This window comes from Lepisma saccharinum, chromosome 26 (assembly GCF_977018435.1).
Source record: "Lepisma saccharinum chromosome 26, izLepSacc3.1, whole genome shotgun sequence".
In the NCBI taxonomy this organism is placed as follows: Eukaryota; Metazoa; Arthropoda; class Insecta; order Zygentoma; family Lepismatidae; genus Lepisma; species Lepisma saccharinum.
In genome coordinates this window covers 12387225-12409810 of record NC_139254.1, presented here as the reverse complement: position 1 = coordinate 12409810, position 22586 = coordinate 12387225, and the positions used below count along the sequence as shown (strand labels likewise).

Genomic DNA, 22586 nt, shown 5'->3' with positions numbered 1-22586 from the left:
TGATGAATATTTTGAACAAATTTTTAATTATTGCAATTTTCAAGTATTGGTATCAGTGGGAATCGGCAAGAGTATCGGTTCAAAGTGGTATCGGCTCAGCCCTAATATCCTTGCAGGTATCCATGTTTGTAATTCTTCTTATACTACGTGTATTGAATCTATGTTTTTCCTTGCAGGGCAACCTGGAGTATCTCCATAGAAACATTCTGCAGTACGCTGAAGATGATGAGTTCAATAAGAAGTTGCCTCTTAATATGCAGGAAGCTCCAGAGTTACCCCTGAAGCTCAGTGTTGAAAAAGTGTAACAAAACCTGCCAAATCCATAAAAAAAAATCATTCCTAATTGTTCTTGTAAGTAGTTTGTTTATTCATCTTGCCAAGTACTAGTAATAGTGTGTGCCTAAATATAAGAGTAGTACTTACATTTTATAACAACTTTTCTCCTGAGATTTCGGTCAGATTTTGACCCACATGAAAAAATTGGGGAGGTACAAATGAGTAGCATAACCCGGTCATAGAAACCTACAACAGTGACTGGGAGTTTGTCATGCTGACCACATGTCACCCTGTAACTGATTGGACAATTTTCCACCTCTGCTGAGGCATGTGGGAGTGAGGATGGGAGTCCGTACAAGACCCTGGCTCTCAAGGGCTGTTGTGCCATAGGTTGCTATGTATATACAGGGTGCGTCAAAAAAATGTATACACACTTTGAACTGTCTTAGAAAATTTATTTTCCAACCTACATGGTTAAATTTCTGGGAAAAGAAAGGCTACAGTCCAATTTGAAAAATAAGTGCACTTTCGTTCAAACTGAATGTTCCAAATGGTGATTAAGGTAAATGTTCAAAATGATGGCCTTCAGCTTCGATACATTTCTGAGTACCAGTGATGACTTATTCCGTACATCGCACCAAAGTGTCCAATGGGATTTCTGCACATCCCGCTTGAATCTTATCCCAAGTGTGTCCAGGTTACGTGGTTTGCGAAGGTACACCTCATCTTTTACTGTGCCCCATAAGGTCTGCAGAGCATGCAGGAAACTCGATTGGTCCCCTGCGCCTATCCACTGGCCTGGTACATTTTGATCCAGGTATGCTCGCACATCCCTATGATAGTATGGAGGATGCCATCTTGTTGGTAATAAAACCTGTCATTACCGTACATTGCACGAATGACAGGGAAAAGGGAATCAGCAAGCATTGTTAGGTACTTTTCTCCAGTTACAGTAGTACCTTCAACACGGAAAGGACCAATGAGTCCTCTAGGAGATAAACCACACCACACATTTACACCAGGCAAATTCACAGCCTTTTCAACAGTAATGTGGGGATTATCTTCAGCCCAGTACACTGCAACAGTTCTTTAATTCAAAGACATTTTACAATTATATTTTGTTATTTAGTTGTGAGCATAATCTGAAAAGAATGAAGAAAATTCTGTTGTGCTACTCTGTTCAATTTTGATTTTATTTTGTTTATTATTCGTTACTATAGTGACTGTGGAAGTTGGTTAATATACTAATTTTGTTAAGTAACATTTGAAAAGTTATTTTTATTTAAAATATTGCAACAAACTGCTCCACACCGGGGACAGTTGCAATAAATTGGCGACCTAGAGCCAGGATCCGAAAATTGTAAGTTGATACGAACTGAACTGATAATGCTACAATGAAGAAAAGAGAAGTACCTTACGTGCTTTGAAGTAGTGTGTGTCTTCAACCGGATCTCAGTGATGTTGCTGAAGTAAGCAACGAAGAGGACAATTCTGGTAAGCAAATGGAGGATTTACTCTGTTGGAAGGACAGATTTTCTGACACTCGCATGATTGAATGCACGTCATGCAAGAAATGGGAACACGTAAATTGTAGGGGTCTTACAGTTATTCACTGAGTAATATTCAGCTCTATGAAAGAAGACTATTACTGTAAGGCATGCAAGCCAGAATTCAATCCATTCACTCTAAAATCATACTTGGATACAGTAAATCCCAATATTGACCAAATTTTATCTGCTTTTCACTTGAGTTTGGCTCAACATGAGAATAGGTTGCAAGACGAGTTGCTCCAGAATACCGAAACGCTGGAGAATAGGTTACTTCAGAACACTGAAGCCCTGGAAAATAGGTTACTTCAGAATACTGAAGCTCTAGAGAATAGGTTGCAAGAGAAGTTGCTCCAGAATACCGAAACGCTGGAGAATAGGTTGCAAGACAAGTTGCTCCAGAATACCGAAACGCTGGAGAATAGGTTACTTCAGAACACTGAAGCCCTGGAAAATAGGTTACTTCAGAATACTGAAGCTCTGGAGAATAGATTGCAAGAGAAGTTGCTCCAGAATACCGAAACGCAGGAGAATAGGTTGCAAGACAAGTTGCTCCAGAATACCGAAATGCTGGAGAATAGGTTACTTCAGAACACTGAAGCTTTGGAGAATAGGTTACAAGATAGACTTGATCAGAACGCTGAAATGCTGCACGAAAGTTTAGAAACAAACTGTGAAGTTTGGGGCACAAAATTGGTTAGGTTGCAGCAAAGTACTGAAAAACTAAACGAAGGACTCCAACATGTAGAAAATAAGTTGCAGCAGGTTTCTGATGCTTGTCAATCAGCTAATAGGTTACTAAATGAACGTATAAATGATGAAGTAACTTTATTAAATTCGAAAGTCAGTGATCTTGAATCAAAACTAGACCATCATGATGATGAGTTAAAACAACACTTATCAAACCAGTTGTGCCAACATGAAACTTCTATAAGTACACTACAAACAAATATGAATACTACGCAGGTAAAGTTGCAAGAATTTGATTCTATGCTAAAGGATTTAAATGAGAAATGCATTAACTTAGAGCAAAGCGATGTTATTTGTACTAGTATGGTTAGAGACGTTCTACAACCAGATAAAGAACTAAGTAATGATGATGCACTTATTAATGAACATAGGCACATAGCATGCCAAACTGATACAAGATTAAATTCTAAAATAAAGCATGTTGTTTTTAGTGAACACAATAAATGCGAAACATTTCATACAGGTTTTTCTGGCTATGATACATCTGATGCTGAAGTGAATTCTGTAAAGGAAAATGTAACCAAATTGTGCAAGGGCAAAACTGCTCACAATAAAAGTAGAAATAAATTTGCTAAAGCTTCCACTTCACAAGGCAAGAATACATATGCATTGCGGCATTGTGTTTTAGATAATACTGAATTTAGTAATAGCAATCCTACTGTTGACAAAATCCATTGTACATGTTCACTCAATAACCATTCATGTCTTTCTTCGTTGAACAACTCTTTACTGTATGATAATAAGCACGTACATACTTGTGATACTGAAAATAATGCACCTAGTTCTTTATGTGCTACAGACACATCAAAGCAAATTTGTTCTACATCTAACAGAAATTCCATACCTTCTAGAACTTATGTTGCTTGTGATAGTAAAGACAATTTCACAGGTCTTGAAACTTCAGTATGTGGTTGCCAACGTCAAAGTACATGTCATTCCTTAATCCATGATCAGTTTCCTGATGACTTAAATGTAAATCATAGTCCTTGTACTAGAACAAACTGTACTTATAACCCGATGTGGCTGAATAATGATTCTACATGGAATTCTCATAATCAGTCTGATACATGCTCTAATAGATTTTCACGAGTTAGTGAACTTAGTCAATTGCCACGTTTTGGAGGAGATGTTTCAAAACAGTCTGCTAGAGAATTTATCGAACAACTAACTACAATGTTAAACATAATTGGTGTTCCTCCCAAGTATAAATTATGTATAATTCGTAAGTGTTTTTATAATGTAGGCGCTTACTGGTTCAACAGTGAAAAGAAGAGTTTCATTTCTTATGAGGACTTTGTACATAAATTTCTTGATCAGTTTGCATCTAACGAGTTATTAGAAAGTCAGTTGACATTGTTACGATCAAGAAAATACAACCCAGCTTCAGGTTTGTCATTGGAAGCATACGCTTTAAAAACGTACTCTGCTTATTGTAACCTTGTGGAAACTCCAAACAAAGTTGAAGTAATACGGATGATTTTGAAACAGCTACCTGAGTCAATTTCAAAGAATGTGGGCTGCCATAATATTACAGATCTTAAGCAACTGACGCAGAAATTAAGGACTATTGATTTGTATTCGAGAGATAAGAATATAAGTTTATCTTTGCCCGGTGATAATACAGATTCTGATGACAGGGCTAATAAGAAGAGAAGTTTCGACAGACCATAATACTTCGTCAGGCAAGTAAATGTGGAGCGGAATGCTTATGATTCTACAACACAGACCGAAAATGCAGGAATCAATGTAAATCATCGCACATCTCCCAGAAGATTTGAACGCAACCCCATAAGAAGGCAGTTTGTAAGATCTGAGAGAACTAATGATAACGTGAATAATTCTAACTTCAGACGTGAAAATCATCCATCCATATATAATAATAATGGGAATGTTAGTGCTAGAAGAAATACAAATGTTGATGAACAATCAACTTATAATAGTGGTCAATATTCACTAAGTTGTAATACTACTCAAAATAATGACAGTGTTAGTTCTAATTCTTGTAATGTGATAAATCACTCGGATGCTAGAACGAATTATCCTGTTCCATCTAAAAGGTTAGGTTCTTTATTTGAACAGTGAGCTGACCATCGCTGTTAGAAGACAAGTTCAATTCTTTATATATATCTCATTATCATGTGTAAAACAGCATGAATTTATTATTTCTGTTCTGTTTATTTACTGTTAATCATGATATTGTCTTTTATGGAAGAACTTACGTTTGCCTTCTCCTCTCACAAACCATGTATTTTATTGTCTGACATTTCAATGTATCAAAGGCAAGTGCTTGACACAAATAAAAGCGGAAAGCGCCAGGAAGAATATACAGTGCCTCGCGGGAAGAATGATAAGAAGTAATGTATGTAAGAAGAATGTAATATGGTATACCATTATAATGAAGGACTTCATTTGCACATACAGCTTCAAAGGGAAGAAGTGCACTCGTGAAGAATATAACCCTTTAAATGGACATAAGATGGTTATGAAATAGTAATGGTAATGAAATTGCAATAAAGAAGAAATCTACTGAAGATGGCTGTAAAGAAGATGTGAAAGGAATAAGATTGCTGCCAAAGAAGTAGTAGAAGAAGAAGTGAAGATGATACATTTAAGATGTTACATTTGAAAAATATACTTACTTCTACATCAAAGTATGATGTCAACGTTTTCAACCGGAGGAGGAGGCTATTGCAACAGTTCTTTAATTCAAAGACATTTTACAATTATATTTTGTTATTTAGTTGTGAGCATAATCTGAAAAGAATGAAGAAAATTCTGTTGTGCTACTCTGTTCAATTTTGATTTTATTTTGTTTATTATTCGTTACTATAGTGACTGTGGAAGTTGGTTAATATACTAATTTTGTTAAGTAACATTTGAAAAGTTATTTTTATTTAAAATATTGCAACAAACTGCTCCACACCGGGGACAGTTGCAACACATAATTATGCCTATTGACAGTTCCATTAAGTTTGAATTGAACGTACATCCCCCATGTTGACGTTACTCTCTTGCCACTAACTGGGTTGCGCAGCTAGATCGACGATTCTGCTGCCACCTGTTGAGGAAACGTAACATTACTTTTCCCCAGAAATTTAACCTTGTAGGTAGGAAATTAAATTTTCTATGACAGTTCAAAGTGTGTATACATTTTTTTGATGCACCCTGTATAATGAGTGACATTTTATCTGTAATATACAAGGAATAATGAGGAAAAATTAATACAAAGCTTGTAAATTCCAAACGGTATTCATTAGGTGAATACAAACTGACTTTCGTGAAAGGATACTTCATACGCTACTACCAAACACAGTATCCCCTCTAGTTCAGGCAAGAATCGTGATTTTTTTTTTTTTTTTTTTTTTTTTTTGTAAAAGTACCAGTAACTGTAACTCAGTTAATTTTAAAAAGTAACTTCCCAAACACTGCATTGCAGGAAAATGACAAATCCAAGAATGTAAATAAGGTTTCCAGTGTATATCATAGGGAAGGACCGATATGAATTTTTTGCTGATACTGATAAATAGGGCCCAGGACTTTATGTCCTATAAAATTGTAAAAGACGCATGGAATTATGTCATAAAAATGGAAAAATATGTACAACAGAACTTTCGAATTTCTCATTATACAGGAAGTCAGTATCTTCCGGGGTAGATCGACTAGGGTGAGGGTGGGGATTTAAATGATGTCAGAATTTCTTTAATCAAAGAAAATAGTGGGAAAATACTGAAAATATCGTGAGGTTCTCTGCAATTATCCTAAGTTTAATTATGTCAGATTTACACCTTTGTGGAAACTGTGTGGTGGAGAAGTCTCTTGTCACTACTTGCGCAAAGTTGTTTTCATTCGCCTGCTCAAGAGATAGCTTAAAATACTTTTGTTATTCTCGGTTAACTAGAAATAACATTTTTTTTGACAAAAACCTCGGAGCTGAGCCGGGACAGAGTGGCTCAAACGACAAGCCATCTTGAGACTCCCGTACTCGATAGAGTAGGGGCTGTAATGTAACGAATGTTATTTTTACTTTAACTATTGTGAGAAGCGAAAAAAGTGTAAAGAAATGAAAACAATTGAAACTTGTTTACTTGTTTATGGTGATTCTCGTGCCCACACAACAACGACGGCGAACATTTTTCCTCAATAGTGTTCGCTCAACTATCAATTGTCGGTGGGATAAAAAAGGGGAGATGATATTATTCTGTACTAGTTGGTAAGAGAAGATGCCATCTGCATTTAATTATTTGTCCATAATTCAATTTCCCTGCCATCGATAATATAAACTATCCGTTGAGCTAAAGGTACGAAGAATCTATATATATTAAAATGGATGCCTGGAGCAATTTCAATCAAACTTCGTACACATATGACTTACAATCTGGAAAGAAATACTGTGGGGGTTAGACACCCCTGGCAGCCCTAGGGGTGGGGGTGGGAAAGGGTGACGTAAAAATAATTGAAAACAACCTATAAAAGTGTGGAACCCATAGCTTTCGGGGTCGCTAAGATGAATAGTGCCACTCCCAATGCTGTTTAATTTATTTATTCTTGCTCCTGTAGGTTGTTTATGACCAAGTTTTAAGTTAAATTTGTATACTATTACAGGTAAACACCTGTAAATAAAATTAGTTACATTTTACACTATAGTTAGAATTCATTATTTTCCTGTCTGATTAGGATAAATAAATATCTGGGCAATGCCAGGTAATTAGCTAGTAAATTATAAAATAACCGATTATATGCAAGACAATTATGAAATTATACAGAAATGTCTTCTTATGAGAAAATTAAGAAATATGTTGTAAAAATTGGTAAAATATGTCAAAACATGCCTTATCAAGTTTGTCTATTTCGGCTGATTTTCATCAGATACGTAAAAATCTCATCCTAGTATTCGATCCGATGCCAAATAAAAAATATGTTATAACATAAAGCCCTGGGTCCTACTGATAAAAGTTCCAATATAAAATCCATCTGTACCAATAGCCTGTATGAAAACAAATACAATGAACCCTCGATTTTATTTTTTCTCAGGGGACCAAGCTGAAAAAAACTTAAAATATGGTTAAAACGTAATATCCGGGAACATAAAATTGGGGTTCCACTGTACTGGGTATGTTCCCAGCCTCTAAGCGAACCACTGTAACCAATTGAAGGCACTAGATGTGTTGAGAACTTGGCAGAGACATCATCATTAAGGGTGGAGGTGAAAAAAATTTACTTCAATATTGGGGGCGAACTTCAAGTTATATATTTACAAAACTTCACATGTAGATCACAGTCGGTTGAACAATTCTTCATTGGTGAAATTAAGAAGATAACAGTATAGCGACCACAAGGAAAAAACTTCGCCGAAAAGTGTCCGCACAGCTTTCCCTTCTTCCGTTCAGCTCGGGCCATAAGAAAGCATGCTTTACTCTGCCCCTCCCCTCCTCACGAGAGTATGGTGCATGGGAGTCTCGGGTCTGCACAAGTTTTTTTGCTTGTGGTTCCACTATAGCCAACAAATAATGTAATATGTGTCTACTGCAAAAATTTGAATGTCAGTGTATATTTTTTTATTTCTTAAAGATGGACCAGTTTCCTTACACTTCACTATTGATGTTATAGGTTGTTGAAATTCTCCTCTTCTTCTCCCCCTCTCTCTCCCTCTCTCTCACACACACACACATTAAAACTATTGATACATATATATTAAAAGAACTTCATACGGCACATAACTATACAGTGTGTTCAATATATTATGTACTGAATCTTATTTACATGTACAAAACAATAAGCCATATTAAGTTTTATCTACAGGGTGTTTCCAGGCTGCTGATACAAACTTTCAGGGATGATGGAGAAGGCACATGTATCAATTTGAAATAAGGAACCCTTGTCCGGAAACGACTTAGTGGAAAGTTATAAGCGAAAATCAGCGTATGAAGATCTAATACTTTTATTACCTGCACAAGTTTCACAAGCTGATGGGGTCCTGTTCTGTGGCCAGCTCGGTTACCTGATCTGACCCCACTTGATTTCTTTTGTGGGGATCATGTGGAAATTCTTGTGTACGAGACACCTGCCGAGACTGAAGAGGATCTCCTTGCAAGAATTCTCGCTGTCTGTGACATTGTTCGATCGACCCCGGGGTTGTTCCAATGGGTACGCCAGAACTTTGTGCGACGATGTCATGCCTGCAGCGAAGCTGGGGGATGCCACTTTTGAACAACTGTTGTGAATGTAGCAACTTGTGAAACTTGTACAGGTAATAAAAGTATTACATCTTCATACACCGATTTTCGCTTATAAATTTCGACTAAGTCGTTTCCGGACAAGGGTTCCTTATCTCAAATTGATACGTGTGCCCTTCTCCATCATCCATGAAAGTTTGTATCATCAGCCCGGAAACACCCTGTATACAAGGTGGTGCAAAAGTAGGTTGACAATTCAGTTGACACATGCTAAGTAGGTTTGACATTGTCTTTTTATTACAGCAGTGACATTATATAAATCTATGGGTTTGATGTCTGGGGATCGTGGGGGCCATTCAATGTAAAATACAAAAGAAAGACTGTCAATCTACTTTTGTACCACACTGTGTACATATTTGACCTACCCAAGCTCATCAACCTCTACATCCCAGGGATACTATCTAGTAATTTTCAGAGCAACTGTTTTTAGTCCTGTGCCAAATTCATAGGATGTAATGAAACACTTTTTTTCGTTTCAGGTTCACGTGATATTTCAGACTAAAAATTTCAAGTGAAATTTGCAAGAGCTAATATTCATGAAGACTGTACAATTGCCAACATTGTCCAGCTGGCAACTAAACATTCATCTGAAACTAAAGGGAAAGAAAAATTCGATTGATATCATCTACAATAGTTGGCCTACATCATTTACATCCTTGCTTGTCTAGTCTCATTCTTCTCACTGTCTTGAAATAAAGTTGTAAATGTTTCACGATGAGCTATAATTGTTTCATGAAGCAATTCATCTTAAAGCAAAATTAAATGCAAATATATATATGTTTATACACGATTCAATATATATATATATACATGGATAAATATTTTGTATTGAAATTTTTTGGTTAGATACGTGTGTGATTTATTAACGCAAGTGCAACAGCTACTATGCTCTTATGACATTCTTGTATTCTGTCTTTCGTTTCTTTACCTTTCATTTTTATGTTCAATTCATCATTTTTCATTTGTGGTTTGTTGTATATAATGTAAAGCAATCTAGCAGCACTTGTTGATTCATCCTCTTCATATAGCAAGTCTTTGTGCTCCTTTTGTCCGTGTTTTAGCATTGAGCTTTCATTCAATATTCAAGAGAAACAAAAAAAGAATCACTGTCTAGTACCAAAGAGTTATTGTATTTGTTAATTGTTATTTTCAAGAAAAATTGATATTTAATGGTAAAATGTGGTATTATATACATAATATATATATACATATTAAATTTTTGAAATAAATGTTAAACACACGAAGTGGCATTTTCATTTCTTAGGTTTGATGTTTGACAAGCGACACCAGCCCCTTCAGTCTGTAAGCATGCTCCAACAACAGGCCGAGTTGACACGATGCATGCAATTGAGAAAACAACCTAGTTAATGCAACATGCAAGGGCGAGCAACATGTTCAAGAACATCAGCTGATTTTCACATAAGGGAGTACAGTTTTTGAAATTTTAACTCGCTTTTACTGTTTTTAATGCACTTTAAGTGAATTTATAGTGAATATGACAAGCTTTAAGGGAATACAGGGTGAAAGGGATATAGTTTTATCTGATAAATTTTCCCCAACCTTTCCTTGTGTGATATAACGACGCGGCATGGCAGTATTGCATGCTTAAAGAATGCCTGAAGAAGGGGGGGAGTCGCTTCCCTGAAACGTAGCTAACTCAAGGAGTAGGCTCACAAATACGTAAGTAAAATAACTTTTATATGATATTTTTATTGTGTTCTTAATAGAAATATGTTTTAATATGTGCAACTTGTTGCGTCACTTCAGTTCAGAAGGTTGTATTGATTTCTGACATTTCACTTCCAAGCAACACATGTCATGTATCGCTTCAGTCTGAAAGCTCCCATTTTCATGTCTAAATGAGGATGTGAATTAATGTGGTAATGAGGAGGTGCCTTCCCAACCTCTCTTACAGACACTGTACCTACTAAACTTTCTAAATGCATTTTCCCTGAGTTTTCCAGAATCCTCACATCTATTCCAGAGGACTCAATGCACAGTACATTAGCAGGGTGTCTAAAATTTTGTAGAAACGAAATTTTTTGACTCTTCCAGATTTTCCACATGAAGAACCAAAATTTTCCAGACCAAAGGGCAATTAGTGTACATGTCTGGAAGAAGGTCACTATATTTCAGCTAAATGAATGTTTAGAATCTTGCTAAATCTAATACTGGAATATCTACTTCACATGTAAAGGTAATAATGAGAAGGAAACCCCAACAGTAATTGACTTGGATATGGGGAGGGAAGCAAGTAGCAGGGGTGAGTTTTTATGATATTTGACTTCATCATTGACTAGTGATTAACAAAGAATTATTTTTAAAAGTAATCATAAATTACTGCATAAATAATACATAATTATAGTACAATAAAACCAGCAACAAGAAATGGTAAGGTCCCATCCCCCAGCCACCTATTGTAATAGATTTCTAAATGAAAATAGTTCAAATTTTACTGTAACTACTGGAAATGGTCAGTATATTAAAATGAAGTACTTAGTTTGTCAGCAAGTTTTGAATTTCTTGCTTGTCCTTTCTTCCTTTCTATGTTCAACAATCTACTTTTAGTGCAATACTACAAAAATGTTGACTTTTTCCAGAAACAGTAAATTTCCCTGACATTTCCATGACTTTTTCCAGAAACAGTAAATTTCCATGACTTTTCCAGAAAGAATTTATTCCCTGACTTTTCCAGGTTTTCCAGCAGTGGCGTTACCTACATGGAACAGAGGGAACAGGCTGTTCCCTCCTATTTATCGCGCTTTTGAGCTATTTAAATTATTTATATTAACATAATAAGAACACTTCTTTCTCCCGAAATCAACTTTTCCAAAAGTAACACTGAAGAAAATCTTTCACCATGGCTGGACGTTTGTTTACGTCACCTACCCCTAACGCATCATGGTTCTCTCCCTCTACTGATGCCGACCACGTGCGAAGGTAAACGATCCCCACGGCACCACGGAAGCTGAACACACTATCTGTTCCCTCAGAGAGATATTGCGGATTCGCTTTTCTTCCAGTTTTTGCTTTGTGCTGAAGTTTAATCGCATCATAAGTGATAGATACTTTTGAGTGTAGAAGAGAAAGTCTATAACTTCCTAATCTCGCTGAGAACTTGCGTCTGACATTCATAACGAACTGGAAAAATCTTCTACAGTCTAAGCATCTGCTAAATGCCTTGGCTAAACGCTGCGAAATAGCTTCCGAGGGAACAGCTCACATCCACCTGTTCCACCAGCCCCAAGACCAAAGTTTCAAGGCACGCAGCGGCAGGACAAGAAAGCGAATGTTGCGAGTGTTGTATGATCGACCGGGTTGAGGATGCAAGCCTTTAGTTCATTGAACTTTGCAGAAAATACAACAAACAAACACATATCCTAACTGAATTAAAAACTAAAATGAAATCATACACAAGGCATTTTCAAACGAGTTACTACATCTCTGTAAAACGATTAACTGGATATTCTTTCAGTGGCAAATTATATTGTTGTCCTTGTTTGATCCTGAGAAGGGACTCTGGAACCGTTCGGGTTTTGTCACATTAAAAACTTCTACTAATATAGCGAATGTCATGAAAAAAAACTCAAGCATCTGCATGCCATTATTGCATTGAGAATGTTTGAATTACAAGAATACTCAACTCTATGAAAAAAAGTCAACTTAATCTACGAATAAAGAGATGAAACAGGTTTCGACAAAAAAACATATTTTTTTCTCTGATTACTCATAAATTTATATTATTAAATATTTCTTTGTTGCACGTCAACAATTTTATTTTTAATGTTTTCTTTATATTATATCATATTTGCTTTAAAATTATTATTGTCATATATTTTTAACGTGCCTCATGTTTGTCACTTCTGACAATTTGTAATATATGTATCGTATATTTATTTGGTTCATTTCAATAAGTGTTTGAATTTTACTTGATCTACTGTATTATATTAAGACACCCATGGGTGGGGGGGGGGGCATGTGCAGATGACCTGTTCTCCTGCCTGATTTATCACCGCACGCCACTGGTTACTATTGTGTCGAAATAACATAGATGTAATATACTTTAAAAATTCTCTCTCTCCATTTCTACTCTGTACTGCTGAGAAGTCAGGGAAGTATGAAAAGTCTGTAATGGTCAGAACACATACACATCTGTTCCATGTAGGGTTCAATTATTAACGGAACGGTTATCGGTATCATTTGTAGAACTTCCTCTTTGATTCTGCATGCCAGAGATAACTATAATTCACATCATCTGTACGACTTCCTCTTTGAGTCTGCATGCAAGATATAACTTTAATTCACACTATTTCCTTGTTACATCCTGATACATATTCTCCAGAACAGCGAGGAACAAATGCTGCCTTTTAAATTAATATAATGCAAGATCGAAATTATTTTATTGTAAAACATAATGGAAGCAAAAATAGTTTAGTAGAAAGTGGTACGGTGTACCTCCTTCAGGGTTCGATTAATTGATTTGAAATGTTAACTTCAGTTTATGCACAGTAATAGTAATCGGAACAGGACCTACAGTTAAAAGTGAATCCCGAAAGGTTGTTTATATGTTATTCGGACCTACAGTTTTATGTGAATTAGGACAGTGTGGGGCTTTGATTGATTGATTTGATGTTTTAAGTTCAGTTTATGGACGGTAAGAGTAATCGGAACAGGACCTACAGTTGAAAGCGAATCCAAAAAGGTTGTTTATATGTTATTCGGATCTACAGTTTATGTGAACTTGAATTGTCCATATTTTTACCCGGGTTTGATTAGATGTTTTGTTCGATTTATGCACAGTAAGAGTAATGGGGACAAAACCTTCCAAGCAATAAATATTAAAGAGGAACACTTCTTCTTTGTAGCTAATCAGTGGTGATTTATTAATTCTTTTTTTTTTACTTTTAACCACTGTTATTTTTTTAAAAAGATATTTACCTACGTTTCGGAGGCTGAATCTGCCTCCATCTTCAGGGTAGCATGTAGTCGTTAGGTCACATAAATGGTTGCCTAGGAGGATTATTCTTGGTGGCATAGGCTCCACCCCGTCTGTCGGTCACAAGGCCACCAAGAACAATCCTCCTAGGCAACCATTTATGTGATCTAACGACTACACGCTACCCTGAAGACGGAGGCAGATTCAGCCTCCGAAACGTAGGTAAATATCTTTTTTAAAAAATAACTGGTTAAAAGTAAAAAAAAAAAAAACTACAGGTACACTTGTATTTTCTTACAATTCAAATTTCTCTGTTTTCTGCTTCTGAAGTATCTGTTTCTGCTAGTATCTCCGGGAACTCTCGATGATTGTTTCTGTTCCCGTGAAATTGGTCCTCGATTTTACCGATGCTGGAAAGAAAAATGTATTTATGTTTTAAATTCTCACGGTGTGAAGGATCATTGGAATATTCAACCTTCTCTTCCACATCTAATGCAGAACCTTTTATACCTAGCATCTCACTCAAAGCTTCCTCCAAATTCGTACCGCTTTTGAACCACTGCATTATTTCAGACATTATCAACACAGACTCTGTATGTTTTCGGAATCTGTGCATATTATGTCCCTACATCACAATCATATACTTCTTATGACCAGGTGCGTGCCCAGGATTTTCATAAGGGGGGGGGGGGTTATGAATCCAACACATTTTCCAGTTCACAGGTCAAATCTCTTGTAATAAATTTGATAATTAATATATTTGAGTTTTACCCCAATGAACGCAATCAATGTATTTGCTATGGATGCTTCATGTTTTTATTTTTTAAGTCACACTTGTGATAAGAAGCAAAGCATCATATAAAAGCTCCTGCTTGAATATTTTCAATTATTAATATTTTATATTTAATTGCTCAAATAAAATTTTCAAACAAAAAATATGTACACTCAACATTGTAACAACATTAAAGAGATTAAGACTACTTGATGTCTTGAAGACAGTAATAAATAAGGTACCACAGTTCAACAATTTAAATTCTGAAATTTAGGCATCGAGGTTTCTGTGCGAGTTCTGACAATATGTTGTCGCAAGTAACTTTTATATCCCGGTGAATGTTCAGAGCAGCTAACCCATTTAATCTTTCTTCGCAAATGGTATTTCGAAGATAGGTCTTTAACTGCCTCAAAGTTGAGAATGATTTCTCATTTGATGTTGTTGTTACCGGGATTGTACATAATATGTGCAAACGTGTGTTTACCCAGGGAAATATTACTTCACTACACATATCAATTGCTTCAAGAGCATTTACTGGACGTGTTTGCATTGCTGCAACATGACGATACCACAGTTTCATTTCAGTGGGAGCGTCGTCGCCTTGTAATCAAGGTGTCCCTGGTTCGATACCCGGTGGAGGCTCATAGTGGTTCGGATCTCACTTTAAACTTTAGGTCCAGTCCCGATTAGCCTTACTGTGCATAAAGTGGACTTAAAACATCAATTCAATCAACATTGTACTTGTTGTGGAGATGATTTTGCTAAATATTGTGTACATTTTTGGCATTGTATTATTATATTATTGGTCAAAACATTTGTTTGACAGTCGACAAACAAATACGAACCCCTTAAGTAATTAACAATTTCTACTATAGTGTCATTAATGTGTCATGTTCATTTTCATATTAGGTCTAAGGAGAGGAATTTTGTATGTTGTTAACGTTATGGAACTGCGAAACCAACTGTTAAAGGCCCCCCCCCCTTCCGAAGCTCAGCACCGCACCACAGGATCTGTCACTGAGCCCGACAAAATCTTGCCAGACAGTGCTCGAAATGGAAATTCGATTTTGGAGATACGAGGGGGTACATCCTTGTATGGATCAACATGGAGACAATACAGTAGGTGGAGGATGCTCAATATGAAAATTATTCTAATTGGGGGTATGCTTTGTGAAACTTTATTAACTGGAGGCAGCATCCCCTACTTCGACCACTGATGCCAGAAAAGGTGCTTTCAGAAAATGAATTTATTACTGCACACACATATTACTTATTGTATTTGTTGCGTTTGTACAAGAGAAATATTCAGAAGATTTGTAAGGAATATTTACAGTTCATAGGATGCCTACCTAGTCTATCCCGTATCGTAATACAAATTTTATCCCTTTCCTACAAAATAATAAAACTGTCCATGGCAACCGTGATTTCATAATGTGGTTGCATACATATATAGTAGCACCAAGCTTTCTGGAACCTCGAAAAATACGTGAACTACAGGCTTCCCCGTGGCTTTAACTAGCGACACTAGTGCCACTGCTCCGACGCCAGGGTTTCAAATGCCTTGGAGGATCTATAGGATAGGTAATATAGTTTTCCGAGGGTTCATAAACAAAACAAAAAGTAAATTGTTTTAAAGTCCATTTTATATTTCGATACGTTAATCGGGACTGGACTTAAAGTTTAAATCGGGATACGTACCACTGTGCAATGCACCTTCACAGCGGATCAAACCCAGGACCTCTTTGATTACACCACCATCGGTGAGGCCCTTTAAATCAGTGAGGAAACTTGTTCATCTTCATGTTCTCTCGCCCTGTGAAAGTTTATTGGTGATATAGGGTGACATCCTACACACGTCTTCCAGACATACAAATGCGGGCACCCCCCTCCCCTGCACACACACGTTTGTATTTTTACATCACATGCTGTGCCCTCCCAGAAAAACAATTCTAAATCCGCCTATGGATATATCTGCTATCAAATAATGAACGTCACTTACCTCGACAGTTCCTTGACATAATTTTGCAACAAGGGTTTCCAATATCTTCTGTTATGCCTTCTTGTTGAATATCAGAGTCTGAAAGTTCGCACGTTTCACTCTCGCAATTCGGATGGAATTCCTCTGAACTTAAATCGACCTTTACTGAGGTTCTATTTGTGGAAGCTGAGGGTTCAACTTCCATTTTTTGTTTCTTTTGGAAATAATCTAATAATGTATTTCTCCTCTTTTCTCTATCCATCTTTAGTTCCATGTCAAAAATCTATTACACACGCAGAAACATAACACACAACACTGCCACTTCGACTTGTTACCTTGCAGACTGCAACTCGCTACAACCCCAGTGAACACCAGGACTTGGGACAAAGATACCGGGCGAGTGTTTGTGGTTTGGAATGTCTGAACCATGCATCCAGCTTGGTCCAGCTCAAATTACGTCACCAGTGTTGACAACAACCAGTAGCGTCAGTGTCAGTAGTGTTGGCAACTGCTAAATTATTTACGCAGAAATTCAAGTGAAATCTTTCACAAATTTTACAAGAAAATTCAATAAACTGAAGGCTGGAAATTGGTTGAGAAAAAAAAATATCTAATTTGTAAAGAGCACAAGAGTAAATCGTATAATATTTTGGCATATTAATTGTTTTTATTTTGTTTATGAAACTGACGGCCAGTTGGGCTATATAACGCATCCCTCACCCACTCCCTTCCTCCCTGCATGCTATTGTACAAAACTTCGCTTGCCTCCTTCGTAAAACCATGCTTCGCTACTGCCTGCAACAATTATTATTATAATTATAATTATTGATATTTTAAAATAAATATGCATCCAGATGCGAGATAACATTTTGACTTACTTTGCCTAATTGTAGTGATTCAAATCTCTCAGAACTTTGCTCTGCTCAGTGGCGGATTAAGCTTCGTCGCCGCCCCTAGGCACAAACTTAATGTGCGCCCTTCTCAAAAGAAAAGTAGTAACTTATTTGCAGTATATTTACAGGCTAATATAAAAATTAGTGAACATACTTAAATAAAAACAAAGGATAAAAATCAATAACAAACAATTCATTTTCTGTATGTGCTATACCTAAAATTATGTAATGTATTGAGAAATTAAATTCACCACTCACCACTTTTCGTGTGATGCTAAAATATTTTAAATGCTTTTCCAGTCTGAAATGCCGGGAGTTGGGATATTTGTCTTGCCCTTGAACAACCAGCATGATGCACAATAAACGGCACCAGTGCTGCACGAATATACCAAATAATTCCGCAAAATTGATTCGCCATTTACAAGTTTACGAAAAAAAAAAAAAACACTATTATTTAAAAATCTTGTCTTACCTGCTATGAGTCTTTGCGATTTAGAAAAATAGTTTTCAGCATTCTGATTAATTCCACGTCTTAGAAGAATGTCAATTGTAGACTCATTCAGACACCACCCGGCAGGATCGTCACTAACGAAATTTGCACTCTCACTGTCACAATCAGGAACTCCTACGAACTGAGGACACCCTGAGGTGCACTTTCTTCCTCCACTAAACCCACAATATTTGCGACATTTTGCGTTTCACAGAGTTCACTCGATGTAGCCACTTCCAATTCAATTTTTGAACTGCCTTCGGAAATCACTTGTTTCTTTCTTCTTTCCTGCCTGGCTATTAACAAAAGCTTAGTGGAAGATCGAGGGGTATGTATTTACAAAAACAAACCAACAAAGGCTGGGCGACTTGCATTGTATTGTAAGCGATAAAAGCCACAGCAAGTGTTAAAAACAAATTTATTGGCGCCTGAAGAAGGCAGAGCAGACGAAACATTTCTTGATAACACATAAATCCGATACATCAATGTTTCTTTCGTATGAAGCGAAAGTGTTGCAAACCGTTGATTTGAAACATTGGTTTCATAGGTCTAAATTGTCACTGTGTACGTAAGACACTTTTTATTATTCTTGATATTCTGGAAAAAAGATTTGCCGCCCCCAAGAGTTGCCGCCCCTAGGCACGTGCCTAGTGGGCCTATTTGGTAATCCGCCACTGGCTCTGCTGGCATAAATGGTATAAGAAGGGGAAAGAAAGAAAAGGGAAGTTAGCAGCACTGTCGTAACAGGAAAGGGAGGGTCATTCTCCTAAGAGGGTCATCGTGGGTGAAAGAAAGGGTAGGAGGGATTCCTTCAGTTCGCATTCCAAGGGTTACGGCTCTTTTCTTGACCATACTGAGAAGGAAATTCTCCTTCCTTTTCAGTGACTAAGGAATGAATGAATGCCTGTGCATTGCTGTTACTCAACTCCAATATTATCAAAAGTAATTGAAGAAGCAAATACATTTCTCATTGCCAAATGTAAACATTTTACAATATTGGCGATTTGGTACTCAAACACATTTATGAAATAACATTTATTTCACTTTTGCTTTGATTTTTTTAAAATGACGAAACCAATTGGGGGGGGGTTTAACCCCACCAACTCCCCCCCCCCCCTGGGCATGCCACTGCTTATGACGACCAATCCGATACAGTCGCGGAATTTCTCCACTTAACATTTCATCCAAATTTTCATACCTTATTATTTCCACCTCCGTCATATTCATGTTCATTCTTTCATCGGCCATCATGATATATTTTCTCTCCATACAACGTGGAGGAATATGCAGTTATGATATATGCATAATGCATATGTTCCGAATTTACTTCCGTTTCGGTTTCCACACATATACATTCTGTCGGAGAACTTCCAGACACTATAATAAAAGGTCCTGCATGATATCAGTGAGTTGCTATCTCACAGACTACACAGTACTGTCATCACCCCCTAGAGCTAGAAGGCCACTCCCTTGCAGCATGATGTCACACCAACCCGACCTTTCCAACAGCAGCCAGTGCTGTTCATTCGTATCTCAGTTCACGATAGTGCTTCTACAGCAGGAAAGAATTACTACGTAATGTTGAGCAGAATGTTGTTAAACAAGAATAGTAAGTAAGGAGATACAAATCTGTTGAAAGTCAATTATTTTAATATACCAAAATATAAAGTAATATATACATTGTACTACATTAGTTCGAACATCTAATTTTTTCTTCCAAATGTAGTGATTTACATTTATGTATGCACAATTCTTTGCATTTTGATATTAGCATTGAATAGAGTTGCAAAAAAGCTGACTCTTTCGAATGGATGTTTTTTTTTTCCGAAAAAAAAAACGGAAATTTTGGATTTTTACCAATTACAGCTAACCTATTTCACTTGAAGTTACTGTTATGAGTTTACAGGTTTCTAGTGACATTTTAAACTAGGTAAAAAAAACACATGATGTAGCTGCCAAGAGACAGATTGTCTACAAAAAATACATTTTTGAATGTTACAAGAACAAAACAAGCTGTTTCTTGAAGTTACTGAGACACTGAATGCAGATCTAATTTGAGAATTTCTCCATCGGGCTCAGGTTTCCTGTAAAAATGGTTTTTGTATTTGCCTATCTCAGCCTATGTTCTATATGTATTGGTCAAAAGGACTCGCTTTCACAAAAGTGCTACAAACTTAACAGGTAATAAATCTGTCAGTATACAAAGGAATGAAGTAAATGAGTAACATGAAAGTGTATAAACATACCTAAAAATGTTTCCTTCCCGATTTTCTACAAAACTTTGACTCAGAACATCTCTTCGTAAGGTCCAGCAGTAGTCGGACAGCATTGCGGCGCTCCATTTGCCTTGATACCGCTTTTTGATTAGTGAAACCATTCACCGTGTTCATCATTAACAGCACCAAGGTTACTTAGGAAGAAGTCCAGGTGATTATTCAAGAAATGTAATTTTAGAGACATGTTGCATCCCATACTTTGGTATGATCTAATTAGTTATGGTTGCCTAGAAAGTTTTTACATACACTTGTAAAAGACAACTATGCCATTTTCTCAACATCTGTTAATTGTTGAATGAAATTCTCGTCATTCATCAATTCCCTTATTTGAGGCCCTACAAATATTCCTTCTTTAATTTTGGCATCACTTATTCTTGGGAATTTCTGCTGCAAGTACATGAATCCACGTTAAGTTCTGTCCATGGGTTTCACAAAGTTTTTAATTAGCCCCAATTTTATGTGCAGAGGAGGGAGATACACATTTTTGGGGTCAACAAGAGGAGTGTTTGCCACATTCTTCTGTCCAGACATTAATTCACTGTGAAGAGGCCATTTTTTTCCCAAAATAGTGATTTTTTCTGTCTCTGCTGTCCAACTCGCAAAAGAAGCAGCAGTGCTTTGTGTACTCAAGCTGAATGCCAAGCAGAATTGCAATTACCTTGAGATCTCAGCATATAATCAATTTGTATTTCTCGTATTGGATATTTGTCAGAAGCTGTTTCAAGTTCTCATACGTCTCCTTCATGTTAACAGCATGAGCAATTGGTACTGATGGGAATTTGTTTCCTTTACGGAGAAGTGCAGCTTTCATACTAACTGCTGGAATCGATGAAAAGATGCCAATCGTGTGAACTGTATTCATGGCCAAGACAATCCATAACGGATGACATGTCATTAAAAAAAACCATGTCTCCTTCGTGGGAGAAATATTCTGAGTATTTATAGTATGGCGGCCACTTAAAAAAAAAAAAAAAACACTTTCGTATTGCAAGTGAGGAGATTCCAACCTTACAGTCGCGAAGCTAAAAGTTCAGACTGTTGCTTAGACAAATTTAAATCCCACGTAAAATCATTTGGATCCCCTTGTGACAATAAGTGTGGCTTCATTGATGAACCGGACACTTAAAATGTTTTGTCGGCAGTTTCTTCACCTCTTGCACTTTCTTCCCTGTGTTGGTCACGACAATCATCTTCACTCAGTGTCACATTCTCAGGAGGCTTTAGTACTGGCAATTCTTCATTGTGACATACAGGTCTCATGGCTGATAGTAAATTTGAGTACTACACAGTGTTCTTTGTTTTCAAAGTGATTCCAACTATTTTGGTCAGGTAGAAATAAGGTCTGTTGTGTGATCTGTTGGTTCCCTCCAAATATGGGAACAGCAAACGACATGTGACGTGATCCTTTTAACCAGCTTGTCAGAAGTGTAACACAGGTCAAACCGCATATGTGGGGGGCCCATGTTTTGTCCTGGTCCCCAAAACTTTACACCCAAAATAAAGTTCGTAGCACTTCTTTTCAAGAGGGTCAATTCGTCGCTTTTGTGACTTAAATGTCAACTCTCCATATATATAACAAAACGAATTGAGACTATTTACGCAGGTATGAGGCATTTTCTTCTGCACTAACGCTACACAAAACTTCTGAAACTTCGAATCACAACCTCATCACAGGCAGTCACTTCCCACTCCGTCAGAACTCACAATGCTGAGATGCATGTGACAACAAACAACACTGCCATTCTACGCATTTGGGCATGACTCATCGACAGTGTTGCCATGCCTCTCTCTTATTTACAATTTGGTGTGTTGCAACTGGAGGAAGGTCCCTGGCCTTAGGAACGTGCTGGTCATTCAATGATCATATAACAACTGTTATTCAACCATATCTGTAGAGTAAATATAGTTTAAGCCACAGCCCAATAGGCAGATTTTTCACGAATTCCATTAGGTACAGATTAGTGTGTAACAAGAAAACTGAGCCCGATAGGAAAAAACTGATTTCATTTTCGAATTCAGCACCATCAACTTACCTTAAAACACCATTCACATTCCTTGTAACAAATTTCATGTTGACCAGTGTGGCCAATCCCAGTGGACACATATTGCATAGTGGTTCAGATACAATTTTAACCCTAGCTTACAGAGGTGAAGAGGGGGGGGGGGGGGTTGCTGGCCTACCACACGTATATTTTTTAGACTTTTCAACTGTTTGAAAATAAATTAAGGGGGTTCTAAAGCCATGTTAAAGAATAGGTCCAAATTCCCAGACACAACCGTACCACTAATATAGATTTTGTAAGGAAGAAATTTTCGGATGTAAAAGATTGTTTTATTCACTACAACATGAAATACCTATAATTTTGTTAAGATTAAAGGATTTTAAGTAAATAACAGAATATATAACGTCTCAGTCATGTTCCAACTGCTGCGTA

General features: G+C 36.9%; 1 protein-coding gene across 1 annotated transcript in view; it reads left to right on the top strand.

Annotated features, from left to right (window-relative positions):
- Positions 1-10050, top strand: part of LOC145979830 (transmembrane protein 59-like) — a 168692-nt gene extending 158642 nt beyond the window's left edge. Inside the window, exons 6-7 of the mRNA XM_083112856.1 lie at positions 177-351; positions 9286-10050. Of these exons, the coding sequence (XP_082968982.1) occupies positions 177-305 (129 nt within the window). The 3' untranslated portion in view covers positions 306-351; positions 9286-10050. The remainder of the gene's footprint in view (positions 1-176; positions 352-9285) is intronic.
- The last annotated feature ends 12536 nt before the right edge of the window (positions 10051-22586 follow it).